Source organism: Notamacropus eugenii, chromosome 1, assembly GCF_028372415.1.
Source record: "Notamacropus eugenii isolate mMacEug1 chromosome 1, mMacEug1.pri_v2, whole genome shotgun sequence".
In the NCBI taxonomy this organism is placed as follows: Eukaryota; Metazoa; Chordata; class Mammalia; order Diprotodontia; family Macropodidae; genus Notamacropus; species Notamacropus eugenii.
In genome coordinates this window covers 365030973-365057270 of record NC_092872.1, presented here as the reverse complement: position 1 = coordinate 365057270, position 26298 = coordinate 365030973, and the positions used below count along the sequence as shown (strand labels likewise).

General features: G+C 36.1%; 2 protein-coding genes across 12 annotated transcripts in view; one reads left to right on the top strand and one right to left on the bottom strand.

Moving 5' to 3' along the window:
* FAM13B (family with sequence similarity 13 member B) overlaps positions 1-25637 on the top strand; it is a 176753-nt gene extending 151116 nt beyond the window's left edge. For all 11 annotated transcript variants that reach the window (XM_072630340.1, XM_072630345.1, XM_072630346.1 and 8 more), the window contains 5 exons: positions 8413-8508; positions 8777-8860; positions 8963-9135; positions 9782-9883; positions 11718-25637. In XM_072630340.1, coding sequence (XP_072486441.1) covers positions 8413-8508; positions 8777-8860; positions 8963-9135; positions 9782-9883; positions 11718-11841 — 579 coding nt within the window. In that variant the 3' untranslated portion in view covers positions 11842-25637. The remainder of the gene's footprint in view (positions 1-8412; positions 8509-8776; positions 8861-8962; positions 9136-9781; positions 9884-11717) is intronic.
* Positions 13296-26298, bottom strand: part of PKD2L2 (polycystin 2 like 2, transient receptor potential cation channel) — a 27693-nt gene continuing 14690 nt past the window's right edge. Inside the window, 9 exon segments of the mRNA XM_072630349.1 lie at positions 13296-15554; positions 15984-16097; positions 16944-17056; positions 17322-17370; positions 18391-18455; positions 19349-19450; positions 20216-20336; positions 23705-23886; positions 25466-25636. Of these exon segments, the coding sequence (XP_072486450.1) occupies positions 16001-16097; positions 16944-17056; positions 17322-17370; positions 18391-18455; positions 19349-19450; positions 20216-20336; positions 23705-23886; positions 25466-25636 (900 nt within the window). The 3' untranslated portion in view covers positions 13296-15554; positions 15984-16000.

The following is a 26298-nucleotide window of genomic DNA, read 5'->3' as shown; positions in this document are numbered from 1 at the left end:
ACATAAGGATCCCTGTGGGTCACCTACTGACTTGGTTTTAAAGTATAATATTATCTATACTTTATTGTGTTTTTTAACATTTATTTTAGCTATTCCCTGATTACATTTTAATTTGGTTCACTGTCCTGGGGAGTGTTGTGGCTATATGTAATGAGCTGCATGTTTGGTACCTCTGGCATAGAGCATTATTTCCTACACTTTGAGATGATTTCTATTAAAGATTAAGGTTAAGTTCGCTCAAATAATACCTTAGCCAAATAGTATGAAGTAAAACTAGTAGACCACATAACTTTTACCAGGTAAAAAAGTCAGTAGCATTTTAGCTTTTCAACAAATGGAAAGTACGTGAAGTTCATTATATTTTTCCCAAAACTCATTCCTCTTTCTCACTTTCTTGTTTCTTCCAATCATGTTGGTCATGTAGGTTCTGAACCTGGGAGTCACTGGGTACTTGTTATTCTCTTTCAGCACCCATTTCCAGTCAGGTGCTAACCTTGTTGATGCTACTTTTCCAGCATGACACAGATCTCCTTTTCTCAACACGTGTAGCTGTCATCATAATTCAGTTTTTCCTGGGCTTATTGGAATAGTTTCCTAACTGCTTTCCCTCTATCCATTCTTTCTTTCTCTGTTATATTCATACAGTTACCAAAGTGATATACAAAAATTTGCACACGTCGGACTGTATCATTCTCCTATTCCAAAAGCTGTAATTTCCTTATTGCTACCAGGAAAAAATAGACTAAAGCCCCTCACAGTCTGGCTCCTACTTCTGCAGGCTTATTACACATTACTCCCTTTCTTTTAGTCTATGTTCCAGCCAAAGTGGCCTGCTTGCTATTTTTCAGACACAATAATTCCATCTCCTTTTTTTTGTGTGTGTGTGCCTTTGCACAAGCTGGTGTCTCCCATACCTGCAATGCACTCCTTCCTTCTTTACTTTGAATGAAGTTGCTTCATTCAAAGCTTAGCTCAAGTGCCATCTCTTACATGAGACCTTTTTTAATATCTCCTCTTCCCTCAAACAAAAAATATTGTTCACTTGTATCTAACTTTTTGTCACCCCATTTCAGGTTTTTCTTGGCAATGATACTGGAATGATTTGCCATTTCCTTCTCTAGCTCATTTTATAGTTGAGGAAACAGAGGCAAATAGGGTTAAGTTACTTGCCCAGGGTTACCCAGTAAGTGTCTGAGGCTAGATTTGAACTCAGAAAGATGAGTCTTCCTGACTCCAGGCCCTGCACTCTATCCACTGCGCCACTTATCTGCCTTAAACAAAAAATTACCATGGCTTTACTTTGAATATATTCTGTATTGACTTTTATGTGTGTGTTCTATTTCCCTTGATGGACTTTTAAGCATGTGTATATAATATGCATAATACGATAAAAATGAGGATCATGTTTATATTACATAAGTGTAATATATAATACATATAATAAAGTTTAGTTCAGCTGTGGTCTCAATTCTTATGTATGCTTAATGATCTAGTCCATTGATACCAAATTCAAATAGAAATGGGGAACCATTCAACTGTATATGAAGATCCCTGCATGCTAGATATTGACTTAGAAAACCACATAATTACATTATCTGCATTCTGTTTTATTTTATTTCCTAGTTACATTTTAATCTGGTTCCATCAGGCTGTGAGTTGGACACCTCTATTCTAGCTGCTGTTTTTCTGTCATTCAGTTGTGTCTGACTCTTCATGAGTTTGTGGGCCATATTGTCCGTGAGGTTTTCTTTGCAGAGATACTGAACTGGTGACTTCTCCAGGGTCACATAGGTAGTAAGTGTGTGAGGCTGAATTTGAAATGAGGTCTTAATGACTCCAGGCCCATTGCTTTATCAATTGAGCCAGATAGTTGGCTATTCTAGTACAGGATGTCAATCAACAGACATTTATGTAGCATCTATTTTTATATGCCAGGCACTGTGCTAGATTGTGGAGATAGAAATGTAAAGATTGTGACCATCTCACTCTTGAGGAGCTTACATGCAAATGAAATGAAACATATGCTGATAATGTAGCATACTTAAGTGCATCCCAAAAGTACACTTGCTGTGTTGAGATCAGGTGGAGAAAAGTTCTTATCAGTAGGTAGGGAGTAGAGCTAGGAAAGCTTTTTTTTTGATTTGGACTTAAAAGGACTGGTAGTCTGCCAGTAATCTCTCAGTTGCCAAATCTGGTGGTATTTTCTCATTCTTCATCATTGACCTCTCTATAGTAGCATTTGACTCTTCACCACTCTCTCTCCTCCTGGATAGTCTTTGATTTTTGTTACACTACTCTTTCCTAATTTTATCATCTTCCCGACTCAGCTTCTTCTCAGTCTGTTTTGCTTGATCATTATATCGTATTCCCTAGCTGGTCCTCTTCTCACTTGGTGATCTCCTCGTTCCCATGGGTTTAATTATTATTTCTGTGCAGATAATTCCCAACTTTATATTTTTCAGTTCATTCCCTTTGGAGCTCCAATTCTGCATCACAACTACCTGTTGGACATTTTGAAATGAATGATCCATGGGGATTTCAAATTCAGCACGTCCAAAACAGATTTTATTTTCTTTCTCCTCAAACTTACTCTTCTTTTGAACTTCCTCATTTCTTTTGAGGGCACGTCCGTCCTTTGAATTGCTCAGTTTCACAGCTTGAGCAGCTCCTCACTGTTCTTTAGCACATGTCCAAATGAGTGGCCAAATCCTGTTGCTTCTACCTCCACATCTCCTCGTATCTACTCTGTTTTCACTGCTCACATGGCCACCTTATTTCAAGCCCTTATCACCTCTGGGCTAGGATAAATTATAAACATACCTGTTTGACTTTCAAAGCCCTTTGGAGCCTTATTCTTCATACTCCTCTTTCCTTGATGACATGGTCTCCCCCCAAACTAGTCTTCTTGCTGTTTTTCAAGCATGGCAATCCATGCCTTTTCACTGGCCCTTTGCCAAGCCTGTAGTGCACACACCCTCCTTTTTTCTATCTCATAGATTTCCTTACTTCCCTCAAGAGTCACCCAACCTCAAGTACTACCTTCTTTCCTCATTTATAGCAACCCAGCCCATCTTTGTAATTGCTAATATCCTTCTTCTCCAAATTACTTTGTATTTATTGTGTCTTCTTTATATACTGAAGTACATGAATGGATCCATAAGTATGAATGTAGTATTCCACTGTAGAATATATGCTACTTGAATATTTTTATTTTTTTCTTTATGTTCCTAGAACTTAGAAGAGAGAGTAGCTTTTAATAAATACTTGTTGATTGATTTCAAACATAAGGGAACACCATGAGCTGAAGAACAGAGGATATGCTTGTAATCCACTTGGGTTAGAGCATATATGACAAGCAGTAATACGTATGACTGCAAAGTGAGTCTGGAAGCAGATTGTGAATTTGAGTACCAGGCAAGAACCTGAAACTTACTCATGAGGCTGTAGGTAACCACTAAATATTTTTGAGCAGAAGAGTGACATGACCAGATCTAGGCATAAGGAATATTAAATTTGGAAGCAGTATTAAGGCTGGACTAGGGGGAGGGAAATAAGGGAGTTAAGTTTACTATTATAAAAGTTCACATAGGTGGTGTTGAGAAAAAAAATAACTACGCACACATACCATAGTAGAGTAGTAATATTAGGAATATAGAGGGAACAACTCTCTGAGAACATGTTCCCTTTTTGTATTTGCATATTCCTTTTGTATAGGCATCTGTTATAGCCCTTTGCACATAGAAAGTCCTTAATGAATGTTTGTTGAATAGAAACAACAGGGCTTAGTAATTGATGAACTATGGGTTACAAATAGGGCAGAATGAAGTCAGTTAACCAAATTTTGGGATACAAGTAATCTGGCATTTGACCCTCATCACTCAACTGAAATCCTTTTTCCAGGGATAACAACATCTCTTAAAAAGCTCATGGTTTTTTTTTTTAGTCTTAATTCTTCCCAACCTCTCAGCTGTATTTGTATGGATAGTCTGAGTTTTTAGGAGTATTCTCTCCTGCTTCTCCTAATTTGTCTAACTATTCCTCAAGCTCCCTTTGCAGGCTCATTATCCATATCATACCCCCTAACTTTAGGTGTGCTCTAAGATTTTTATCTGGTATATTCATCATCTACCAGGGTTTAACTATCTTCTCTTTTTAAATGACACACAGATCTATATATCCAGCTCCAGACCTTTTCCCGACTTTCAGTCTCTCATCACCAATTATCTGTTGGACATTTCAAACTAGATGTCCCAATGGCAGCTCCCCACATACAAAACTGAATTCGTTATTTTTCTTTCCAAACCCAAACTTTTTCTCCCCCATGTTTAAAATTTTTTATGCTTTCCCTTCTTCCCACCTGTTCCTTACCCACTGAGAAGGCAAACAATACCCATTATACATGTGAAATCATGTAAACCATAATTAGCCATATTGCCAAAATAAGTGAGAAAATTATCCTTCATTATGCTCTCAAAGTTGATCAGTTCTTTCTCTAGAGGTTGTTGTTCTTTTTTCATCATGAGTGCTTTGGAATTGTCTCAAATCTTTGTATTGATCAGAGTAGCTGTATCTTTGCCATGTCTTTCCCCTCTCTCTTGCTGTTACTGTGTTCAAGGATCTCTGGTCATTCTCCTTTGCATTAGTTCATATAAGTCTTGCCATGTTTTTCTGAAACCACCCTCCTCATTTCTTTTATCACAATCTTGTATCACAACTTGTTCAGCCATTGCCCAATTGATGAGCATCCTCTCAATTTCCAATTCTTTGATACCACAAAAAGAGCTGCTATAAATATTTTTGTATGAATAGATTCTTTTCCTTTTTCTTTGATGTCTTTGGGTACAATGTAGGTCAAAGGGTATGTACAATTTTTATATCCCTTTGGCCATAGTTCCAGATTGTTCTCCACAATAGTTGGACCAGTTCACTATTGTACCAATAGTTCATTAATGTGCCTATTTTCACTCATTTCCCTCTAGCATTTGTCCTTTCTGATAGGTCTGAGGTGGTACCTGAGAGTTGTTTTAATTTGCAGGCCTCTAATCAATAATGATTTAGAGTATTTTTTCAATTAACTATAGATAGCTTTGTTTTCTTCTTCTGAAAACTGCCTGTTGATATTCTTTGACCATTTATCATTTGGGGAATGGCTGTTCCCACTTGCCTGGAATGCACTTCCTCTTCATCTCTGCCTCATAGTATGCCTTTCTTCCTTCAAAAAGGCACTTGAGCCTAACTTTCTAAATGAAGTCGTTCTGGACACTTCATTAACTACTTTGTATTTATTCTGTGTGTGCACACAAACGTATTTTAGATACTTAGTAAATATTGTTTGAAATTGATTGTTGCAACTTACAGAAATAGTGAAGTTAGAATGAAGAGTGGGGCTTAGTGGAAAAGGTCATAGGATGTAAAAACAGAAAGGATATTAGATTTCACCTAATCCATTTTTTTTGAAAGCTAAGAATTCCTGTCACTTGAGAAATGGATAAACACATTGTGTGGTACATGAATGTAATGGTATAGAAAATTCAATAAGTTAGTTTTAAAGTTGTCCCTCCTATCCTTTGTCTCCCCTGGAACTTTCTGTATTGTAAGAGATGATGTGTATGTTGAATACAGAGAAGCCTAGAAGAATCTATATGAACTGATGCAGAGTGAAGTAAGCACAGCCAAGAAAAAAATAAACACAATAATTATAACAATATAAATGGAAAGAATAATGACATGCCAAAAATTAGAAGTAAAAAGAACAAAATTGTGAAGATCAAGTGACACTCAAATGAAGAGATATGAGATGAGATCCCCAATCTATCCCTTGACTATTTGTCAGGTGGAATAGGAGGGGAAGGCATACATAGGATGCTTTGATAATGCAAGAAATGGAAAATGTCAGCCAAAACTTTTTCAAAAAAGATCTCAACTAATTATTTTATAGACAACAAAACAGAGTCTCAGGGTGGTTTTGACTCACTGTAGTCACTTAGGTTACATTAAGTAGCAGAACTGGATTTCAAACCCAGGTCATCTCACTCCAAGTCTCATTCTTTTTCCACTACGTTGAGGTAATCTTTGTAACATACTGGGTTTAAGCTGCAAGTTGAACACCTAGTTGGAGAAGAGGGTCTGGAGCCCAGAAGTGGTAACAATAGAAATAGTGATTTGGGAGCCATCTTTATAAAAATTATAATTGGAATCATATGTTGACTGAATGAGATTGCCAAAGGGGAGAGAGTATAGAGAAAAGAGGAAAAGGTTAAGAATAGAATCTTGGTGTATACCACCTACATTACAGGGCCCAGCACTCAGTATAGGGCCTGACACATAGTAGGTGCTGAATATATATTTGGCAGATGGGAAAGAGCCAGTGGAGAGAAGGTTTCAGGGTGGTTGAGAGAAGCAGCCTCATGCAGCGTGTATGTGGGACCAGGAGTCAAGAGAGACCTGGGCTCAGCAACTACCTTGAATACCAAGTCTAGGACTGTGTATTTTAGTTTCTTCATTTGTAAACGTGAGGTAATGATGACCTGTCACAGAGTTGGTTCTAGGGTCAAATGATGGGAAGGATAAATTACTTTAAAAATCTTAAAAGTGCTATATAAATATTACTTTACTCCTCTTTGGACATTGTTTTTCATCTGTAAAAGGAAAGGGAGTGAACTTGATGGCTTATAACATATTTTCTAGTTCTTAATCCAAAATTCTATTAATGGCCCTGTATGTTGTCAGCGAACAAGCATTTATTAATTACTTTGTACTAGGCACGGTGCAAAGAAACACGTGAACATGTTAGTAAAAGTGGCAGTTATAATAGTAACATAGGATGACGGCTATAAAACAAGATCCTTAGACGATCAGATGGGTTTAGGTAAATGGGATTAGCTTTAGCAAGGAGCTGAGATAACCTCTTTTTCTGTTATGAGAGAAAAAGGGGAGAAATAGTGATGAAGGGACTTTGTAGATTGGACAAGGCCTAGTTATTTATTACTAGGGGGAGAAGAAATGTAGTGTTGAATATAAGTCATTTAGTTACCAATACATTCAAATTTTTATTTTATTTTTTTTGTCATTCAGCACTTGACAAACCAAGAAATACGAATATTTTCTATATACAAAGTATAGAAAACTCAGTATTAGTTCCAAAGCTGTGTTTCCTGTCCTGTTTCTCCCTTGGAACCTTCTCTGTCCTTTTTTGTGCATTTTAAAAAAGAAAAAATTGACTTCTTTAGTTTTTGGGATGGGTTACATACTTTACCTCCACTCCCCCCACCCCCAAACTCCCTTTTCAAACTTCCTTTGTAACAAAAAGTATAGTCAGAACATCCATTATTTGTCCATGTCTGAAAATGTGTCATTCTTTACCTCTAGTCCATCTCACTTCTTTCAAGAGGTGAGGATTATTATGTTCCATCAGTCTTCTAGTATTATGGTTAATCATCGTATAGATCAAAATTGTTAAGTCTTTCAAAGTTTTTTTTTCAGTATTGTGGACATCAGTTGTTCCTGTGGTTCTGCTCATTTTACTTTGTCAGTTCATACAAATCTTCAAGTTTCTCTCAAAACATCTTTTTTATAATTGTTACAGCCATTCTCCAGTTGATGAGCGCCTTCTTCATTTCTAGTTTTAAGATATACCAGAAAGTGCTGCGATATCTATTTTTGTATAGAGCTTTTTTTTTTAATCTCTGGGATGTATGCCTACTACTGGTATTGCTAGATCAAGAGTATGTATCATTTAGTGATATGGATGAGTTTATTCCCAAAGTGCTTTCTAGATCATATGAATCAAGCCATAGTTCTACCAGTAATGCATTAGGTTGTCTGTCTTATGACAGTTGCTCTAATAGTTGGTCATTTTGAGGGCCATCTTGTCAGTCTGATGATTATGATTAAAAACATCATAACACCAGACATTTCTGTTAATAATTATTTGGACCATACTTTCATATGTTGATACAGGTTGCCCTCTGGATATAGTAGTTTTTTTTTTAAGGTCTCTTTTTTATTCCTCTCTTGGGAATTTCAGTCATTTTTCAGTTGTATCCAACTCTTTGTGACCCTGTTTGGGGTTTTCTTGGTAAAGATACTGAAGTGGTTTGCTAATTCCTTCTCCATCTCATTTTAGAGATGAGGAAGCTGAGGTAAACTTTATGTTAGTAAATGACTTGCCTAGGGCCAAAGAGCTGGTAAGTGTCTGAAACCAGATTTATACTCAGGAATATCAGTCTTCCTGACTCTAGGCTTGGCACTCTATTCACTGTGCTAACTAGCTGCCCACCCTCTCTTGGTAATGATCTCTTAAATTCTTCAGATTACAATTTGCATTCACCTGTGAGGGGCTTGTTTAAATCTGTAGACATTTGGATTTCTTAGTGATTTTGCTAGCCTCCTTATCATCTCCTTTTGTTGCAGGTAACCAGAGAAGAGAGACATATTGTTAAACCTCTCTACGATAGATACCGGCTTGTGAAGCAGATGCTGACGAGGGCAAGCATCACTCCTATTCTTGTATGTACAACAAGCATTTCTTAATGGCCCATTATTGATAAGCACCATTAAAATTACTATTTTTAAAACTCCCTAGTTTTACTTTTGGGCACTGAGTTATGAAGAGTTTGTTTTCCAGAATTTTAAAGATAAAAAGACTTGAATATAATATCTTAAAAATGGAAATTTTTTTCTGTATCATACCAAAGAGTTATTAAACTTTGTCTTGCTTGTAGTACTGAATATCCAGTGATTTAGTATCCAAAACCATGTGTGGTATTTATTTTAGGGATCCCCATCTACCAAGAGACGAGGTCAAATGTTACAGCCTATCATAGAAGGAGAAACGGCCCATTTTTTTGAAGAAATTAAGGTATTCCTTTAAAGAATATTCTTTTATCTGTCCCTTACCTTCAGTAAAGCTGAAGTTCATGGTCTGTTTGCTTCATTGTCTTACGTCTTTGCATTTGTTTAGGAAGAAGAAGAAGATGGTGTTAATTTGTCTTCTGAGTTAAATGATATCTTGAAAACTGCTACACAAACACAGACCTTTTCAAGCTCATTGGAAAATTCAGAATCTGATGTTGAAGAAAGTCAAGAAAAACTGGCTCTGGACCTCCGTCTGTCAAGTACTCGAGCAGCCTCCATGTATGTATTCTGGCCTATTATTTCCGCATGTTGTAGAAAATAATAAAATATTGGATCAAGAGATTCACTGTTTAATTACATTGGGGAAACATTCATATGTATAGTACACAATATATGTTGTTTCCCAAAGAAAAGGTTTTCTGAAGTGTTATTCTTTACTAGAGAGCCAGTTGTTGCACAGTAGATAGCGAGCTGGCCTCATAGTTGAAATTCACAATTTGCATTGGTAGAAGGACTTTGCTTTTCCCTATACCAATGAAGTCACAAGTCTGTACCAAAAAAATTCTTTGCTATTCTTCCAGTATGGATGGAAAAGTAAAATATACTACTTTAAAGGAACAGATGACCAGATTGAGTTTCTAAAAGAAATAATACTTTTTGTCACATCTATGCATATATAACTATGTGTTGTGCATATTACCTATTAATATAGAACATATGTTTATTTATACACATATATAAGTAAGTGTTTAATAAATGTTGATTGATGAATGTGCATATATACCTATATGAAAACACTTCATAAAGTTTAAAGTGCTGTATACAAGGAAATAGTGCTTGAAATGAAACATACTGAATAACCAATTTTTTCATAAGGAATATCTTCACTGGATAAATGTTTTTTTCCCCTTATTTTTACTGTTAGGCCTGAATTACTAGAGCAACTTTGGAAAGCCAGAGCTGAAAAAAAGAAGCTACGCAAAACATTACGGGAATTTGAAGAAGCATTTTATCAACAAAATGGAAGGTTTGTTATTGCCAGAATAACCTTTAAAACAGTGAGCTAGTCCCTCCTCTTTTCTAACAAACTTTCAGGGTTGCTGTTATATATGAAGTGATTTTTTGTGATTAGAAATTGGTCTAATTCTACACTCAGTCATGCTACATTTTAACTTATTACAGACTTTGAAATATAGTTTAAAAACCACTCTGACAAAATGAGGAAATATCAGTTAGGTGCTGTATATATGTAGGTGAACATCTGATAAGATATCCACAGGATTATGGAGAGGTGGATTTTGCCCCTTTTAAAACAGCTTCATGGCTGGGGTAATTCATTCACCTGAGAGCAAAGAGGAGGAAAGAAGCCAAAGGATAAAGTAATTTTAGGTGTCTCTGTTTGAGCAGGTTCCTAAAAGAGCCTGCTTTTCCTGTAAGGGAGTCAGGGGACATGGGTTCAAATCCTATTTCTGACACATAATTATGTAACCATGGGCCAAGTCACTTCAGTCCTAAGTGCCCAAGGCAACTCTGAGACTGAGTCTGCATTGGGAGAGGGAGTTTCCTATATCCTTGACGTTACAGGTCTGGTCAGAGAAAGAGAAAGTGTGTGTATCTGTCTGTGTACATTGCAAGTTTGGATTGACCTTCTTCTGTTAGTCCAGAAAGCGCTTAGAAAGCATATCAAGTCAAGCTGGCTATGCCTGTATTACATTTACATTATTGGCCCTTTGAAGTAAACCTTAGAGCCAGGAGCCATCAGGTGTGTGGCTTCAGACATCTTAGGATCAAAGAATCATAGAATGGAGGGCCTTGGGAGGCCATTGAGTCCAACTCCCTTATTTTACAGATGAAGTGAAGTTTTACAGGTTGAGAGAAGTGAAGTGACTTGCCCAGGGTCTCCCAGCTAAATGAATCAGAATTTGAATTCCAGGTGTGTTTTAGATTGCTTAAGAAAAAACTTGCTGCTAATTGATTGGAAATTCAGATGATGAATCTTAAATGGTCTTTAAATGCATTGTTTCAGACTCCTGAAAAAAATGAGGAATTGGGATGTCTTGACAGCTAATGATTATTAAGAGAGTATTGGCTTAAGGAATATTGCCTTTCAATTAAACCTCCCTGTTCAGGTGAAGAGGTCTTCTGTGATGTAGCAGATTTTCAAAGCATCTCATAATGAATATTCTTTCACACATGAATAAATTGTCATGCCCTTAAACCAGGCTTGCTGTAAGTGGCCCACAGGCATGCCAAAAGATTTTGGGTGGCCTGAGAAAAATGTAGAGGATGTTTTCCTCTATGTTTTTCATAGGCTGCCCAAAAGCCTTTAGCAAGCTGCAGGTTGTGCAGGCCTGCCTTAAGCTATCATGATTCCTTGCAGATTAGAGTGGTTATTTTGGGCCAAATTTTACAAGGTAAAGTTGTAACTTTAGCTGTATGTGAAACTTTTTATTAGCTTCATCCTTTTTTACTAGCACTCCCAAATGATGATGTTGTAATTCATTAAAAAATATCCTCTTGATACACATTCTGGGAATTGCTTATTGGTTTACATTTATACAAGTGCAGCTCTCTTTACAATATATTTATCTGCAAAAAGATGGATTGAAATCATAATGATTTACCTCTGGTAGGGGTTGAGATTTACCTTTCTGATAGTCTTTTTCTGATGCTTTCTTTCATCTTGACTCTTTTCACACTCCCCAAGCCACCCTTTACTTGAACTTATATGTGATAACTGCGCAGGGTATTTCATTTGCTAGAAATAGTATGTTCCTTTTCTGGCCAGTGTATTTATAGGTTGGAAGGAATATAGTTGTTTTCTTGAATATTATGCTTTTTTTCTTTTTCTTTTTTTAAAGGAATGCTCAGAAAGAGGATCGGACTCCAATGCTTGAGGAGTACAGGGAGTATAAGAAAATTAAAGCCAAACTTAGGCTTCTTGAAGTTCTTATCAGCAAACAAGATTCTTCAAAATCCATATAAAAATGCTTCTTCAAAACATCATAAAAACCAGTTGTATTCCCTGAAGCTACCATCGTGTGTACTGGCTGATGCTTGAGTTCATTTTTTGTCATGTGCTATTCAAAGAATTTCTTGTGAACTTTATTGTGGTGCCACTACAAAAATATGATTGAAGGGCAAGTTAGGCCCCTTTTAGGGAGCAAATAAAATGTTCCAAATTAACAGGAAACTATTCTCTCTACCTTTAGCAAACATGCAGTTTCATTCAGTGTTTTGTATTACAGATACATCCTTTTCCCAAAAGACTGTAGAATTTTATCTTTTCAACTTTAAAGAACTTCAGAAATTTACAAGCTTTTTGTTATTACCAACTTCTTTTTGCATTACTGAAGAAAATTAAGATGTAGATCTTCACACCACACTGAACTACTCTAGTTGCCTTTTTCTTACAGAAAAATTGAGAGTAAAACATGACAACGCATACATATGCAACTGTATTCTGTGTTTTCCTGGAAAACCAAAACCAAACTGAAATTCCTTTCTGAGTCCTGCTGTGGAACAACTTTCTGTTGAAATCCCACAAAGACGTGTCACACAGGTAGTATGTTATCAATCCATGGATTTTTTTTTTTTTAATCCCCAAGTCAGTGGTCACAGCTCCTGGACAAAGAAAGCAGTGGACAGACCAGAAAGTGACCTTCCTTAACGTAATTTTAAAAACACAGAAAACAACTTGGAAAACTGATTCATTATCACATGCTGCCTACAGGACTTGAGTTACTATTCATTTTCTTGGTTATTGTTTAACAACTGGTGATGACATGATTTGCCTTCCCCAAGTGATAATGTGAGAACCTTATTACCCATGTCAGCATGTGGGAAATCTGATGGTGCTTAGACTTGAATAGTGCCAGCAGATCCCAACTGGCCTAAATCGGTAAAAATGATTGTTATAGCTGTTTAAACAAGGGCTAATATTACTGTATTTTACATGCACCTTAGGGTGGATTGGTGGGTTGTGTAAGTCTTAAAAATTACAAGGAAAAAACTACTACAAAAAGCCAATATCTCTCCCTCCCCCACCCCTTCCAAAAATTACTTTGTGTTACCACATTGTATATGTGTGATGCAGCTAGGAAACAGAAAGCAGTAGTGTACTCTTGTAGTGTAAGCAGATTTTTTTTTTCCTGTGCATGGTTCAGCTTTAAAAAAAAATGTCCTCTTGGTGTCATTCTGGTGATCATTTTCACTGTGTTAGATGATTATTCACTTGCTTGGGCTATATGATACAGCAGTCATTAAAAAGATTCAGGTCAGGCAAAACTTAAGTATTAATTTTTAACTGGTGCTTTTCTGTATGGGTAAGTATATCAGTTTGACTAGTGCTATGTTTTGCATGCAGTGAGTTTACATGCATGTTTTCTGACAAGCTAATATTAACACACTTTGTCATCAAAGACCAAAAGATACTTTGGGGGGGGGGGCAGTAACATCATTAGAAGCTGTGGAAAGCATGAACTTCATAGACTTGGGGGACTTACTAAACGCACAGTTGACAATGAATAGCATTTATAGTACTTCAGAGATCATCTGTGTGTGCATTGCCTCTTTTGTTTTTGTAATTGAATAGTGAACTTGTAGTTTGGGAATTTTAACAAAAAAAGCACTAAAACTAGCTATGTTCTGATGGTTTCCCTTTCTATAGCGAAACTATTCATAAAGTATCTAGAGAAATGGCATTTTAAAAACTAAAACCAGGACCATTTATCAATTTGATTTGGATCCATTGTGCAATGTACATTTCAGTTATTTTTTTTTCTATCAGTCTGCAGACACGGGTGTATCCAAACATTGAAACTATATGTACTGTATATTGTTGTACATGAATGTTTGTGTTTTATATGCCACATGCAAAATGTCAATATGCACTATTTAAATGTTTTAAATAATATATTCCTCCTTTATAATACTTAAAACTATATGATTCCAATATTTTTATAAGTGAGTGATCTGACTGGTTTCATTTTAGAATTAACAGCTGCTTCGTATTGTTTGTTGTACAGAGAATTTGGCTGTTCAGTTTAGTAGATAAGCATGGCAGCGGTTGTGCTCTTAGGTGTTGTGTGCCATCCTTCTTGGGCAGTACATGGTAGAATTAGGCATTTTGTGATAAATTAAGAGTTTTACTTTGGTACAAGTAAGAACTATATATCTATATATCAGCAATATATAGATATATTGATATGTCCACTAGATATAATTACACTGCTATATCTGGCACTTCACTGTGTAGATTTTTGTAATAAAAGTACCTTAATCTTTATTGTCCCAAGTCATTGTAATGGCTTCCTATTTTTCCAACAGGTGTTTAAAAAAAATGGCAGCCCCTGGAATTCCTTTGCCATTTAATGTCCTCATTCATGAAGCTCTGGCTCAGTTTATTCTTAGTTGAGTAAGTCAGACCTATAACCCTGTGATAGTAGGATTGTTGTCTTAAGCAATATGAGGTTGATGGCAACAGGTATGGAAAGAAAAAATTCTACTCTGTGAATTTTTTGGAAGGTTAGAATTTAGAAACAGATTTTTGACTTGGAAGATCAAAAGAACTCCCTTTAATTAGCCAAAAAAGGAAGGTTTGATGGTAGTTACAGAATTGACTTTCATTGGAGGCTTTAGACTAGTGTTACTTAACAGCTATAAAAATGATAACTTGAAAGTGGTGAGTAGTTTTAGTATGTAGAAATTCAGAAGTTAGATTTACTTTTGGGGGAAAAAAATAACTACAGTATAATCAGGTTGTAGCATTTGCTGGTGATTGTTTTGGGAGGGCCCTACCCATATGTGCTGTATATTATGGTTTGTCACAAAATTCCAGGGTAGGAATAGAAGTTTCCTTATGAGTAGAAATACTATACTGCTACTTTGCACCTAGCAAAGTTGTGATTGCTCACCACAAGGTACAGAACTATTCAGTCCCAATGTGACCCACGACCTGAGACTCTTATCACCATTATCCACAAAATCAGTATGTGTTTAACTTTGAAAACAGTTTACCAAACATGTATCAGACAAACCAAGAACTTTGAGAAATCATCTTTTATAAATTGGCCAAGTGAGTTTCTGGGTTTGGGAGAATTTTAATACTAATGTTTTACAAATTAATTTGGCCATTGGATCCAGAGGGGAAGGGGAGTTTGTGGAATATACTGTCAGTACCGAAAAATACTGATTGATGGGAGATGGAGCAATATATGGACTATGTAACAAACTGGGGGTGGGGGTGGGAAAGCAGAACAATTTTGGAGTAATCAAACCTGCTTTTTAAACATTGTCACACACAAGTGTCTTATATATATGATATATATATATTAAATATATACAATTTAATATTTTTTGGAGAAAGAGCACTGAAGTGTTATCAAACTATTTATACTGCCATGTAGGATATGCTGCTTTACACTTGTATTTGCCTGGAGCATCATCAAACTGAAATGTGGCTGAGACACTTGTATATGAAGTATCTGGTTGCTTTCTAGAGTCCTGAGCATTAAGAAGTAAACATATGAGATTAGTGGCATAAGAAAAATTAATCCATGATATAAAAGAGAATTGAATTGGCTCTTAGTGGCTATGCCTGGGGGGGAAAAACTTAAACTTTCTGGTCTCATTTATTCAGCTGGTCCTTCCTGTCTCATCAGCTGGACTCTGCTTTCTCTTCTTTTTCACACCAATCCCTTTAAAGATAATAAAATACTTTGTTCATAGGAAAATAACAATAACTTTTGATCCTAAGAATAACTCTGTGAGGTAGGTGTTGGTATCCCTTCTTATAGATGAGGAAACTTCAGTCTGAGAGGCGTTAAGTGATTTGCCCAGAGTCATAAAGCTTGTACATGAAGCAGAATTCAACCCAAGCTATTTCTAAGAGCTTTGCCATAAGATTACTTGTCCCTAGGATTTGGCAAATGGTGTTCCTACCCAGTTGTGTTACTGAAAGACCTGGTTATTGCACAAGGACTTCAGAAACAGCCAGACTATCAGATTTTTAATAGAATTCTTTAAACAATTTAGATTGAAGGGGATTAAAGGTGGGAATGCAGTAAAAAGAATAAAATAAAAGTGGTGTAGAAGAAAGCTGATGTAATGGCATAGTATGATCTCACCTTTGTTTGCACATCTGTCATGTTTTTGTAGCAGAAATCCTTTTCATCACTCTGTTTAATTTTGTACTGACATAGTGCAATTCCTTCTCTAGCTCTACTGCAAATAAAAAGAGTCTAAAATAGAATTTTAAAGAGAGAATTTTAAAGTGAGGCGACTTGAATCATTACTGAAAGAAAGCCCACACCTGATACAACCTCTCTGGAAGAAAAGAATACTGCTCCCCTAAATAGCCTTCACAGTTTCTCCACCCAAAATGGAAGCAGGACAACTGGGTTCTGAAAGTTCCTAAATTACCCAAAGCATTTTGAGAGCTGGAAGAAAGCTTAAGAGATCATCGAAGACCAATCATTAACATATGAACAGGCCAAGAAAAAGGAAAAAGCATCCTGTTTAAGAATTACACTCTATTGTTAGAGGGGGCAAAGCTAGGATGAGGAAATCAGGTTTCCTGGTATCTCAGGCAGCATCACCATAATGACACCTCCTGAGATGATTACAACCCTAATAATGCTAAAGGATTAGGGGTTTGAGCCTAAACTTTCACTGTAGGTTAGTCTGTAGAAGGGTGGTATATGTTCTCTTTTCAATAGAAATAACTGGCCAAGTCCTGTGGAAGATAATTGGTGGAGAGGAGAATGTAGAGTGTAAAATTTTATTGTAAAGGTAATGTAAAATGAATGGCATCCTTAGGGACTTCAGTTAAAAATACGGTATGGCCAAGTCCTTGCTGCTTTATATAATCATGGGTAATTTTTGCTTTAGCTAATTATAAAATGAGAGGTTAGAGATTGTGGTAAAAACATATCAAAAGATTTAGGATTCCATTAAAACTTAATTATTAGTTTAAGAAGAGAAAAAACTATTTAGGGGTCCCTACTCACTGCCAACATATCTTTATGCCACAATGTGATAAATCTGTTAGTTTTCTGAAATTTTACAAAGTATAAGAGCTCACTTACTCTCGAAATTCTTGTTGTGTGACAGGCAAATAAGCATCTGGAATTTCTGAAGAATAATACTTTTCCTCAAGCCTCTCTTTCCACTTTTTCATCTGGTTTGCACTTTCAATTTCCTTGTCAAGTTAAAGAAGGAAAGTATACGTGCTGAAACTTTTGTACATAAAACCAGTTTTTTCATATGTGTGGCATGAATGTAAGTTTGAGAGGTAATAGTACTTAGAAGGCATCTAGAAAACAAATTTTATGATAGGATGTAAACATTGATAATGCAGTATGTTTTTTTGTTAACATTAGCTCCAGAAACTTTTCAAGCAGAATTATTTTTCTACTCAATTATATTACAACTACGATAGACTGTTTATGAAAAATGACTCCTACTTTTTCATCAAAGTCTCTTCTGGGCTGGGAAGTCGTATCTCTCTCTTTCCTACAATTAATACAAAATGGAAAACAGAGGGTCAAATAATGCCAAATCACACAACCACTTAGGTAGAAAGACATTGTTTTACAGTGAGAATGTTCACTTGTCCTGATGTATATAAATATGAATTCTTTAGGAAATGAGGCATAGGATGGTTCGTGGGGTAATAGCACTGCAAATATCATTACAAGCAATTTAGTACATACACATAACGCCAGAGGCCTTGAGCTTGGTGGGGAGGGGAAGGAAACATTTTTATATGTTAATGGATAGGTTGCTAAAATAAAGGATTGAGAGTTAGAAAACAATTTGTTGTTTTTACAGTGGTGTGTTCCACTTCTACCTACCTCTTGTCCCCAGTCCTCAAGTGTTTGCATTTAAGCTTTTCAATTAAATATTTAGAAATTAAGGGACTAAGGTACTCTCATGGATATATTAAGTGCTTACCTACAAGACACTGTGCTGAAAGAGAAAGAGAAAAAATTCCCTACCTGTAAGAAGCTTGCATTGCAGTGGGTGAGATTATAGCTTAACATACCTTCTTGTGTGTGTGTATGTGTTACTTGTACAACATGTATTTTATGTATATACATGTGTAAATTAAATTTGAGAATTTTAGGACCCTCCTTGAAGTAGACACCTGGAGATGTAGGCCTGTAATTTGGAGTCCTTGATCCTAAGCTTTTAGGTCCTTTATCCTAGCAGTCAAAAGCTTATCCTTATTACATACCACTTAAAAGTTGAGGCAGACAGGTGGCATAGTGGGTTGAGACCAGAATTCAAGTCTGTCCTCAGACACTTATTAGCTGTGTGACCCTGAACAAATAACCCTCTTTGCCTCAGTTTTCTCATCTGTAAAATGTGCTGGGGAAGGAAATGGTAAACCACTCGAGTTCTTTACCAAAAAAAAAAAAAAAAAAATCAAATGGGGGTGTGTCACAGTCACGTGACTGACTAAACAATAATAGCACTTAAAAGGTAAACGTTAAAATAACATCTAAAAGATAACAATATGAAGAGTCTTACACTTCATTTTGGCCTTCTGTTTGGGGTTTCTTTAGTTTTAATTTCTCCATGGTCCTGGAATAGCTCTGAACATAAGAGAATTTGATGTTTAAAAAAAAAAAAAAAACAAGCCTAGTGACAGTTGTAACAGAATTAAATAAAAATATAGAATGCTTTACTGTTAAGGCTCCTCATGGGGGAAAATGGATAGCCATCTACCATTGTCTATCCTTATCTTTTATCTAGTAATCTTCCCTTCTGTTGTTTTTTTCTTTTTTGCCTCACACAATGAAATACTAAGAGTGGTGGTTAAGGATTAAGGGCATAAATGGACAGGAACATTTTTTATTTAAAAAAAAAACCTTTAAATTATTTTAAAAAGTCACATTATTAAGATTGTACCGTGGAATCTGATGATAGTGACCCTATCACATGATAGTGTCCCTATCATGATCAGAAGCAAAAAAAAGAAAATTCTATTTCAATATTGAACTGTCCAAATGTGGTATCTAATAACAAATAATACCCAGCATTTAATGACAACCTAGCACATTTTCCACCCTACCATATTATCTCCTTATGGACATCTCACTATTTTCTAATGCAGGGAAATTGGGGCCAGGAGTCTTCTGGGTAGGGTCTTCTCCAGTCCATAATCCAACACCAGCAGTTTTGTAGTTAGTAACTGTACCAATGGGTACATTTAGACCACATGTTACAACTGATAAAGCACATCTGATGCAAGAAAAATACAAGGAGTTAAGATTTCTTCTTTCATTGACCCTAACTGCTTGCCTGTTATTGATTGCTATGAACTTTGTGTCCCTGTGAGAATTAAGCAGATTTCACTGTTTAGTGAAATAGCACAAACAACATTACAAAGGAAAAATAAAAAACCAAACTGCTGTTTAAGGAACAAAATTTAAATAAGACCACAGGATAAGCTCCTTACTTTATTAAAGAAGTTAATTTTACTCACTGCTTTGATTTGGTTTGCTAACTCAGATTCTGGGCCCCCACCAATGGAATAGTCTGCTTTCACTTCAGAATAGGTGTCGTTAATAATTGCCAGGAACATATTCTGTGGAGAAGCATTCCAAGAAATTATTTTGATAAATTTTTATCTGAGTGAACTTGACAGGTGCTAATTTTAGTAAGTTGAAAGAACAACCCAAAATTTTCTTAGCATCTTAATTTTAGAGGGAACAGTGGTGAAAAGAGAAGCCTGTAGCTATCAAAGGAGAGAGGGTTTTCCATAGCTATGCCATAAATATGCATGGTACAAGCCTCACTGAAATGAATGATTTCTGGCACAGTTAAGGAAATGCTTCCCTCTCTGGAGGTTTTTGTGGTCTTGGACATTTGTAAGACCTTTGCTCTTTCATAATGGTCCTTTAGGTCCTTGATTATTTGAAATGTGATGAGCTCAGCTTATGTCATTATTGTATCCGCTAACTTAGAAGTTCTAGAGTCTTTCACAAAAGCCAGAAAGAATACCTAAAGATTCTGTAAGATTAACTAACGTTGCTTTTCTTCTCCAAAGCTCAAGTGATGCTTACAGATTTTCACTTGTTCCTTTCCTTTTTAGGCAAAGTATCAGGCTTAGGTAGGTTATCTGATTTTCTCAGGTCACATGGCTTGATAAATGTAGACTTTGAATTAAGGAATCTGGATTCCTACTATTCCACAATGCTGTGAGAAAATTCTACAGTTTAATGACAGTGGACTCCAGTAGGCTTTCATTATGAGAGGTTTGCTACATTTTTTTTAAATTAAAGATTTCATAATTTTTCTCTCAGTGCAAGCTATTGGGGCCAAGGACAGACTGCACAGTTAGCACTCTTACCAGCAGGACAAAGAATACAAAGAAGATGAAAGTGATGAAGTAAATAGGTCCCAGCACCCAATTGGCCTTCTCGATGTTGGCGAAATTAAAATCTCCCAGAACAATTCGAAACTGTGTAAATCTTAAAAAGAAAAACGTTAGGAAAAAAAAGGAATCCAAAGCATCTCGCAGGAGGGGGGCGGGGAGTGGGGACTACTGCTATCTCAAAATTTTCTAGTTGCACAAGATAATGTGTTCAAGGGGAGTGTTTTAAGGAATTGGAACTTATGACCTGTTAACTCTCAATCATTGATCTGGAGGGGTAGGGAAGAGAACAGGAAGGAATAGTGCATGCCTGAAAGGGTAGTCATAAGAAAATCCAACCGATTTGCTGTAGAAATATGGTGCTGGAACTTAGAAGCCTTGGACTCGGAGGAATTTGATTTATAGTCAAGGCCTCAGTGACCCCGTTCCTCACTAATCCCTTCTTAAGACTTAAAAAGATTGAATCTTGTGACAGTGGTGAGGTTTTCTAACACTCCATGTTCTACATCAAGTAGTCCTGCTGTGTTCTTGGGCTCCTGAGCGCTAAACCTTTTGTTTGTTTGTCTCCTTGGTATGTGCTTGCATTTGTTTCTTTGCCTTTTCTAGAACTTAGTTAAAATGAGCATCACAGATATTTACCATCTACTGATAACCTATTTATAACTATTTGCCTTGCAGTAAATGCTTTGTGTGGACACAAGGCCAGAAACTACAGAAGCTACTTCTTTTATAAAAGGATTTAAACTGACCATTCTATAGGCAGAAAAGGTACAGAGAGGTTTTTCTATTTGTAGCACTAGCACTTGGCACATAACACTTAATAGATGCTTTTTCATTTTTCATTGCTTCATTTTTACTTAACAAGACTAGCTGAACTAATCCGATTTTCTATTTACTCCAAATATATGTTGTAATCCTGTAAGACAAGAGAATTGGACTACTAGATGATCTCACAGTTCCCTTTTTTTCTTACAGTTTATGTAAAGAACTTATTGATGAGGATCTGCATTTGTGGTTGCCAAATTTCCTAATGCTATCAGGAATGCAATATATTTGTGTTACGTGTATTGCATATATATTTAATTTTAGAAAGAAATGCAGGAAGAAGTTTTTCAGTGGTATTTTGATATATTGTCAGTTAACAAAGAGGAAAAGTTTTTCTCTCTTGTCGAACGTAAGACAGTTGAGGGTGAACAACACTGGAAGAACAAAATATATACACAAAGGAAATAAACTACTACCTCATTAGAAAATTTGAAGTTACAGAACACTAGTTCCCTGGAGCTTATAGAAGTTTAATTTCCTGTGTCTCTAAGTTGGATTTGTCTTGAATCAATCAATAAGCATTTATTACACATCTACTATGTTCTAGGTATGAATTATCCTTGACAGAGGGATTTATTCTATTTTTAAGACTGTTGACTAATACATCTATATAAAATGGAGAGAAATGCTGAGCTTGATGAATCAGAGAATCAGAGAAATAACCTCCAAATAAAGGATCTTTGGCGAGGGAGGCAAAAGACTTACTGTTTCCGCCTGCCTTTGGGATACAGGTTTTTGGACAAGAGGGATAGTCATGGCTTCATTCTTTCCCCAATTATTCTCAACTGAAACTACTATCTAGTACTACTCTCCCCTCAAGTGAGAATCTAATTGTATGCAGAAGAAAGCCAAACCAAATAGAATGAGGGTTTGATTGATAATCCATGAGGGAATTGCATAGGAATTGCATCTGGGGAATCAAAACAGCAACTCTTCCTCTTCTCTGGGTCTCTGGTTTATCCAGACCATTACAGCATCTCTCCCTAGAGAAGACTAGTAAAAATACAACATGACTGATTATAATGGAAATGACCATGGATAGATTCTAATCCAATATGGAACCCCAGAGTATAGGCAATGCCCAAGGACACCTTCCTAGCAAGTGCTGAGATGAATCTTGAATCCCAGTTGCCTGGCTCTCAGTCTAGTGCCTTTGCTACTACATCATGCTACTACAGGCACACTCTGCCTGACATTGTTAATTGGTTTCATGAAACTATTACTTTAAGCAAAACCATATTTATATAGAGAGTCAGAGTAGCCTAGGGACAGAGTTAAGTAGGAATGCAGCTGCGTCCTAATGACATTATTGTCAGAGTATTGTTTAGGGGCACTGTTAAGTATGCCTGTAATTCAATAAAAGAAAAAGGAACAAAGTTATTCAAGATTTCTATAAGGAACCCATTTCTATGCTACCCAGTAACTTTTAAGATATGGGGTAGGGGAATAGGAGTATGGTAGTAGTATAGTCCCAAGACCTTCAATATTATCTGAATTTTCTTAACCTGTTAGACTTTGAACAATAAACAATTTTCTGGAAAAAAATTGTGTGCGAATTAGTTTTTAAAAAAATATACTGGGTCCCATTTTAAGGAATCTAACAAAACCCTGGATTTAATACTTTTGTAAGGATTTCAATTAATTGAATACTTAACTAAGGAAGACATTACTTAGGTGGTGGGAAGTGCAAGACAAAATTCTGCTAGGGGGCATGCAATATTTACACAAATACAAAATAGAGTTAAGATCCTTAAGGACTACCAGAATCATGGCAGATTTGACATAGGAAGTGGCAGATGAGCTGAGCTTGTAAGGAAGCTCAGCATTATGAGAAGCAGCAGGGAGAAGGGGTTATGTTTCTAGGCTTGGGGAACGATTTTATTTGTGCAAATTCAGAGAGACTGAAAATTGTGGAGTTGAGGCAACAGCCAACAGATTAGTTTGCCTAGAATACAAAAGAGTCTATTTCATTGCCTTTAAAGTTCTGGGCATTATCTAGCTATTACCTGATCTTGACTGATTTGGTTTCTTAAAATTGAACTCAAGATGAGCAGGGGGTAAGGATTCCAAAAATGGGGACTTCAAGGAAAACATCTCATTTAGTTCTGCTTCCTAGGGAAAGTTGCCATAGAAACTACTTCTGACAATTTATTCATTTTGTATAAAAATACTGGGCTAGGCACTGGAAAAGAAAATTTAAATAAGATAATCCCTTCCCTCCTGGAATTGTTCCTAACTTAATCCTAAAATAAGAAGAACTAAAGTCATAAGACCTGGGCTTCAGCTTTTGCTCTGAGGATCAGTCTCTTCTAATATATTATCTCAAAGGCCAGTTGTGAGAAAAAGTATGAGGTAAATTTTACTGTTATAGACATAGGTATACCAGTAAACCTAGCTGTCACTTTTGAAAACATAATTTGACATTCCTGATCTAAAAATAATTTTGGAAATAGTACTATGTCCTCGGATCCTGCTGTTTCTGAGTTGAGTGACTATTTAGCAAGACATTGAATGTTATAAAACTGAAGTTAAATACAACCACCTCCCACAAAAACCCCTCAAAAGTTTTTAGGCCTTTCCACCCTCCCAGAAATTATTAATAAATTTAGAATTATATTTACTCTGTTAAAAAGAGCTTACATAGAATTTTGAAAAGTGGAAAAGTCGTCAACCTGTGATCCGAAAACAAGATACCCTAACTGGGCATAAGCAAAGAATATTATAAAAAACATGATGGCAAATCCTATAATATCTTTGATACAGCGGGAGAGAGTTGTTGACAGCTGCGACATTGTCTTATTAAAGCTTATGAATTTGAATATCTGAAAGAGAAGAGAATAGTTTGGAATGGGAGAGAGAGCACCAAGGAATATAACTCCTAACAAAAAAGTTTATTCAGTTCTATAAGAAATTTATATTTAAATCAAGAGATGAGCTTAAAGGAAACTAGAGGAGACTCAAGGGCTTGCTAGTATCAGGATGCAGACAATGGATGTTTTGGTGACATTTCATACTTCTATGTTGTGTTACCCACTAGGTCTATAAATTCCTTGTGAATACTGGGCTATATTTTGTTTCATTTATATCTGCTCATGATACTTTGTCTACAACTCAGCAATACATTTTCTTTTGACAAACTGTGCTTATCCTGGCAACAAACATCAAGGTCTTTGGTAAGATAAAGAGAACCTTACAGGAATGAAGCTTGGTATGAAAAGGTTTACAGAGTTTGGCCAAAAGTATTTCTTTGTGAAAAACAATTTGAAAATGAGCTGTCAGTATTGTATTAGAAACAGTGCTAAAAGAAGTGGTGGCTTCAAGGAAGGGTAGGCTGCTGTACATTATGTGCTGGAGTAGGTGACTTAGATAATTTTAAACAGGTACTCCTTAAGTATTTAATTTCTGCATAAGAGGCTATTCCTGAAAGGGTTAATTTTCCTGCTTCTTCCTGATTCTTACCCTTTAAAAAACCCCCCAAAATACTGTCAAACAACTCTTTAGCTCAAGGAAAACAACTGGCCTAGAATCTTCACGTTCTTTCAAAGATGATGCCTGGTTTTCAAAGGTATTTGTCTTTAAAGCAGGATTTTTCTTCCATTAATACACATTGTCTACATGTTTTTCTCTTCTAGTTCTATTTGGCATGACATTATTTTTCTGTGATGCTTAACCTCAAGTTCCACATACAAGAAACATGTTTATTTCATTTCTTCCTTCCCTATCTCTCTGGCAAGGCAAGCAGGGGCTACTTTGGTGGTATTTTTTTTTATTTGAAGACAGAAAGATTTCAAGAAATAAATGACTGACACAGGAAGAGGGAAGACAGTAGAATATAAATGCTTTTACTTAAGTGAGTTGCCTCTAAAAAGTAACCGTACTCAGTTACCATCTGATACGTTTAGACAATAGTTAGAGCTGAAAGGGATCTTAGAGATCATCTGATTCAATCTTCCTATTTTACCAAGGAGGAAACTTAAATCCATGTAGGAAAAGTGACTTACCCAGTGACATTCACACAAAGAGCTAGTGGCAGAACCTATGCCAGACCTCCAGGTTCCTGATTTCTAATACAATGAACTTTCCACTACACCACACGAGGGAGCTTCAAACATTCTACTAACACTAACTTTTAATGCTTGAAATTGTCCCAGAAAGAAGGGAGGCAATCTTAATTTTTTAGGTGAAAAAAAGAGAAATTTGCTCTGTAATTTTGGATAGAAGCTAGTTATGAGGATCTAATTTTTCCAAACTGTACTGAAGCTAAATTGGAGGCCAACCTGCTTCAAACTTATTGTATAACATAAGAAAATTTTGTTTTCTTCAGGACTTGTTTGGCAATAAAACTATAGTTGTGTTATTTAATGATGCTTTAAAAACTTTAGTGGAATAAAATAAGGATACCTTAATCCACGCAAAGAAGATATTAACAGCAACCATATCATTGTAACGAATTTGCCAATATGCAAGAAAATAGAAGTCTGGATATTCCTGAGTTTTTTCTAGTAGCTGTCCAAGTAAATGGTATGCTTGTGATGTACGGAATATATTGATTGAAATGGCCAAAAGGGACAGCTAAATAGGAAGATAAAAATAATTAGATAAGAATCTCCAACTTCAAATCCATAACAGTGCACATTTTAAGTATGAATTCTGTAAGTGTCTATAAAAAACAACTGAATGGCTCAATAACGTTAAAAGGGAAGGGAAGGAATGAGAGGGAGCAATTGTTTAAATAAGGTAATCTAAGAAGGAAAATAAAAACCCATACCTACCCATAGGAGTAGTAGCAATACCCTAGGCTTCGCCATTACCTAAACGAAAATTCTCTTCTGATCATAATCTCCCATCTTTCTGCTTTATTACTTCCAAATCTATTCTTGTCCTCACAAAGACTTCCAGGTCTTTTATCCCTCTTCATTCTACCAGCTTCTTACCTCTGCCCTGGCCTTATCTTCTTCCTTTCACAATACTGTGCCTTTAGCTGTAACCAGTTCAACTATTCACTGTCCTGTGCCTTTGAATTCCTTACCCTCCTGTTACTGTGCACACCTTGCTAATCTTTAAGTTACTTACACTATTCATTTTTTTTCAATTTCTACTGCCAAACTCAAGCTGCTGGAGAAAGTGACATAACTGTATTATGGATCTACTAGAAATTTATCTAAACCTGTCCTTCATTGCTATATGGAAGTCCTTTCTTAATTATTACATTCTACTCACCATGTTTCAGCTCC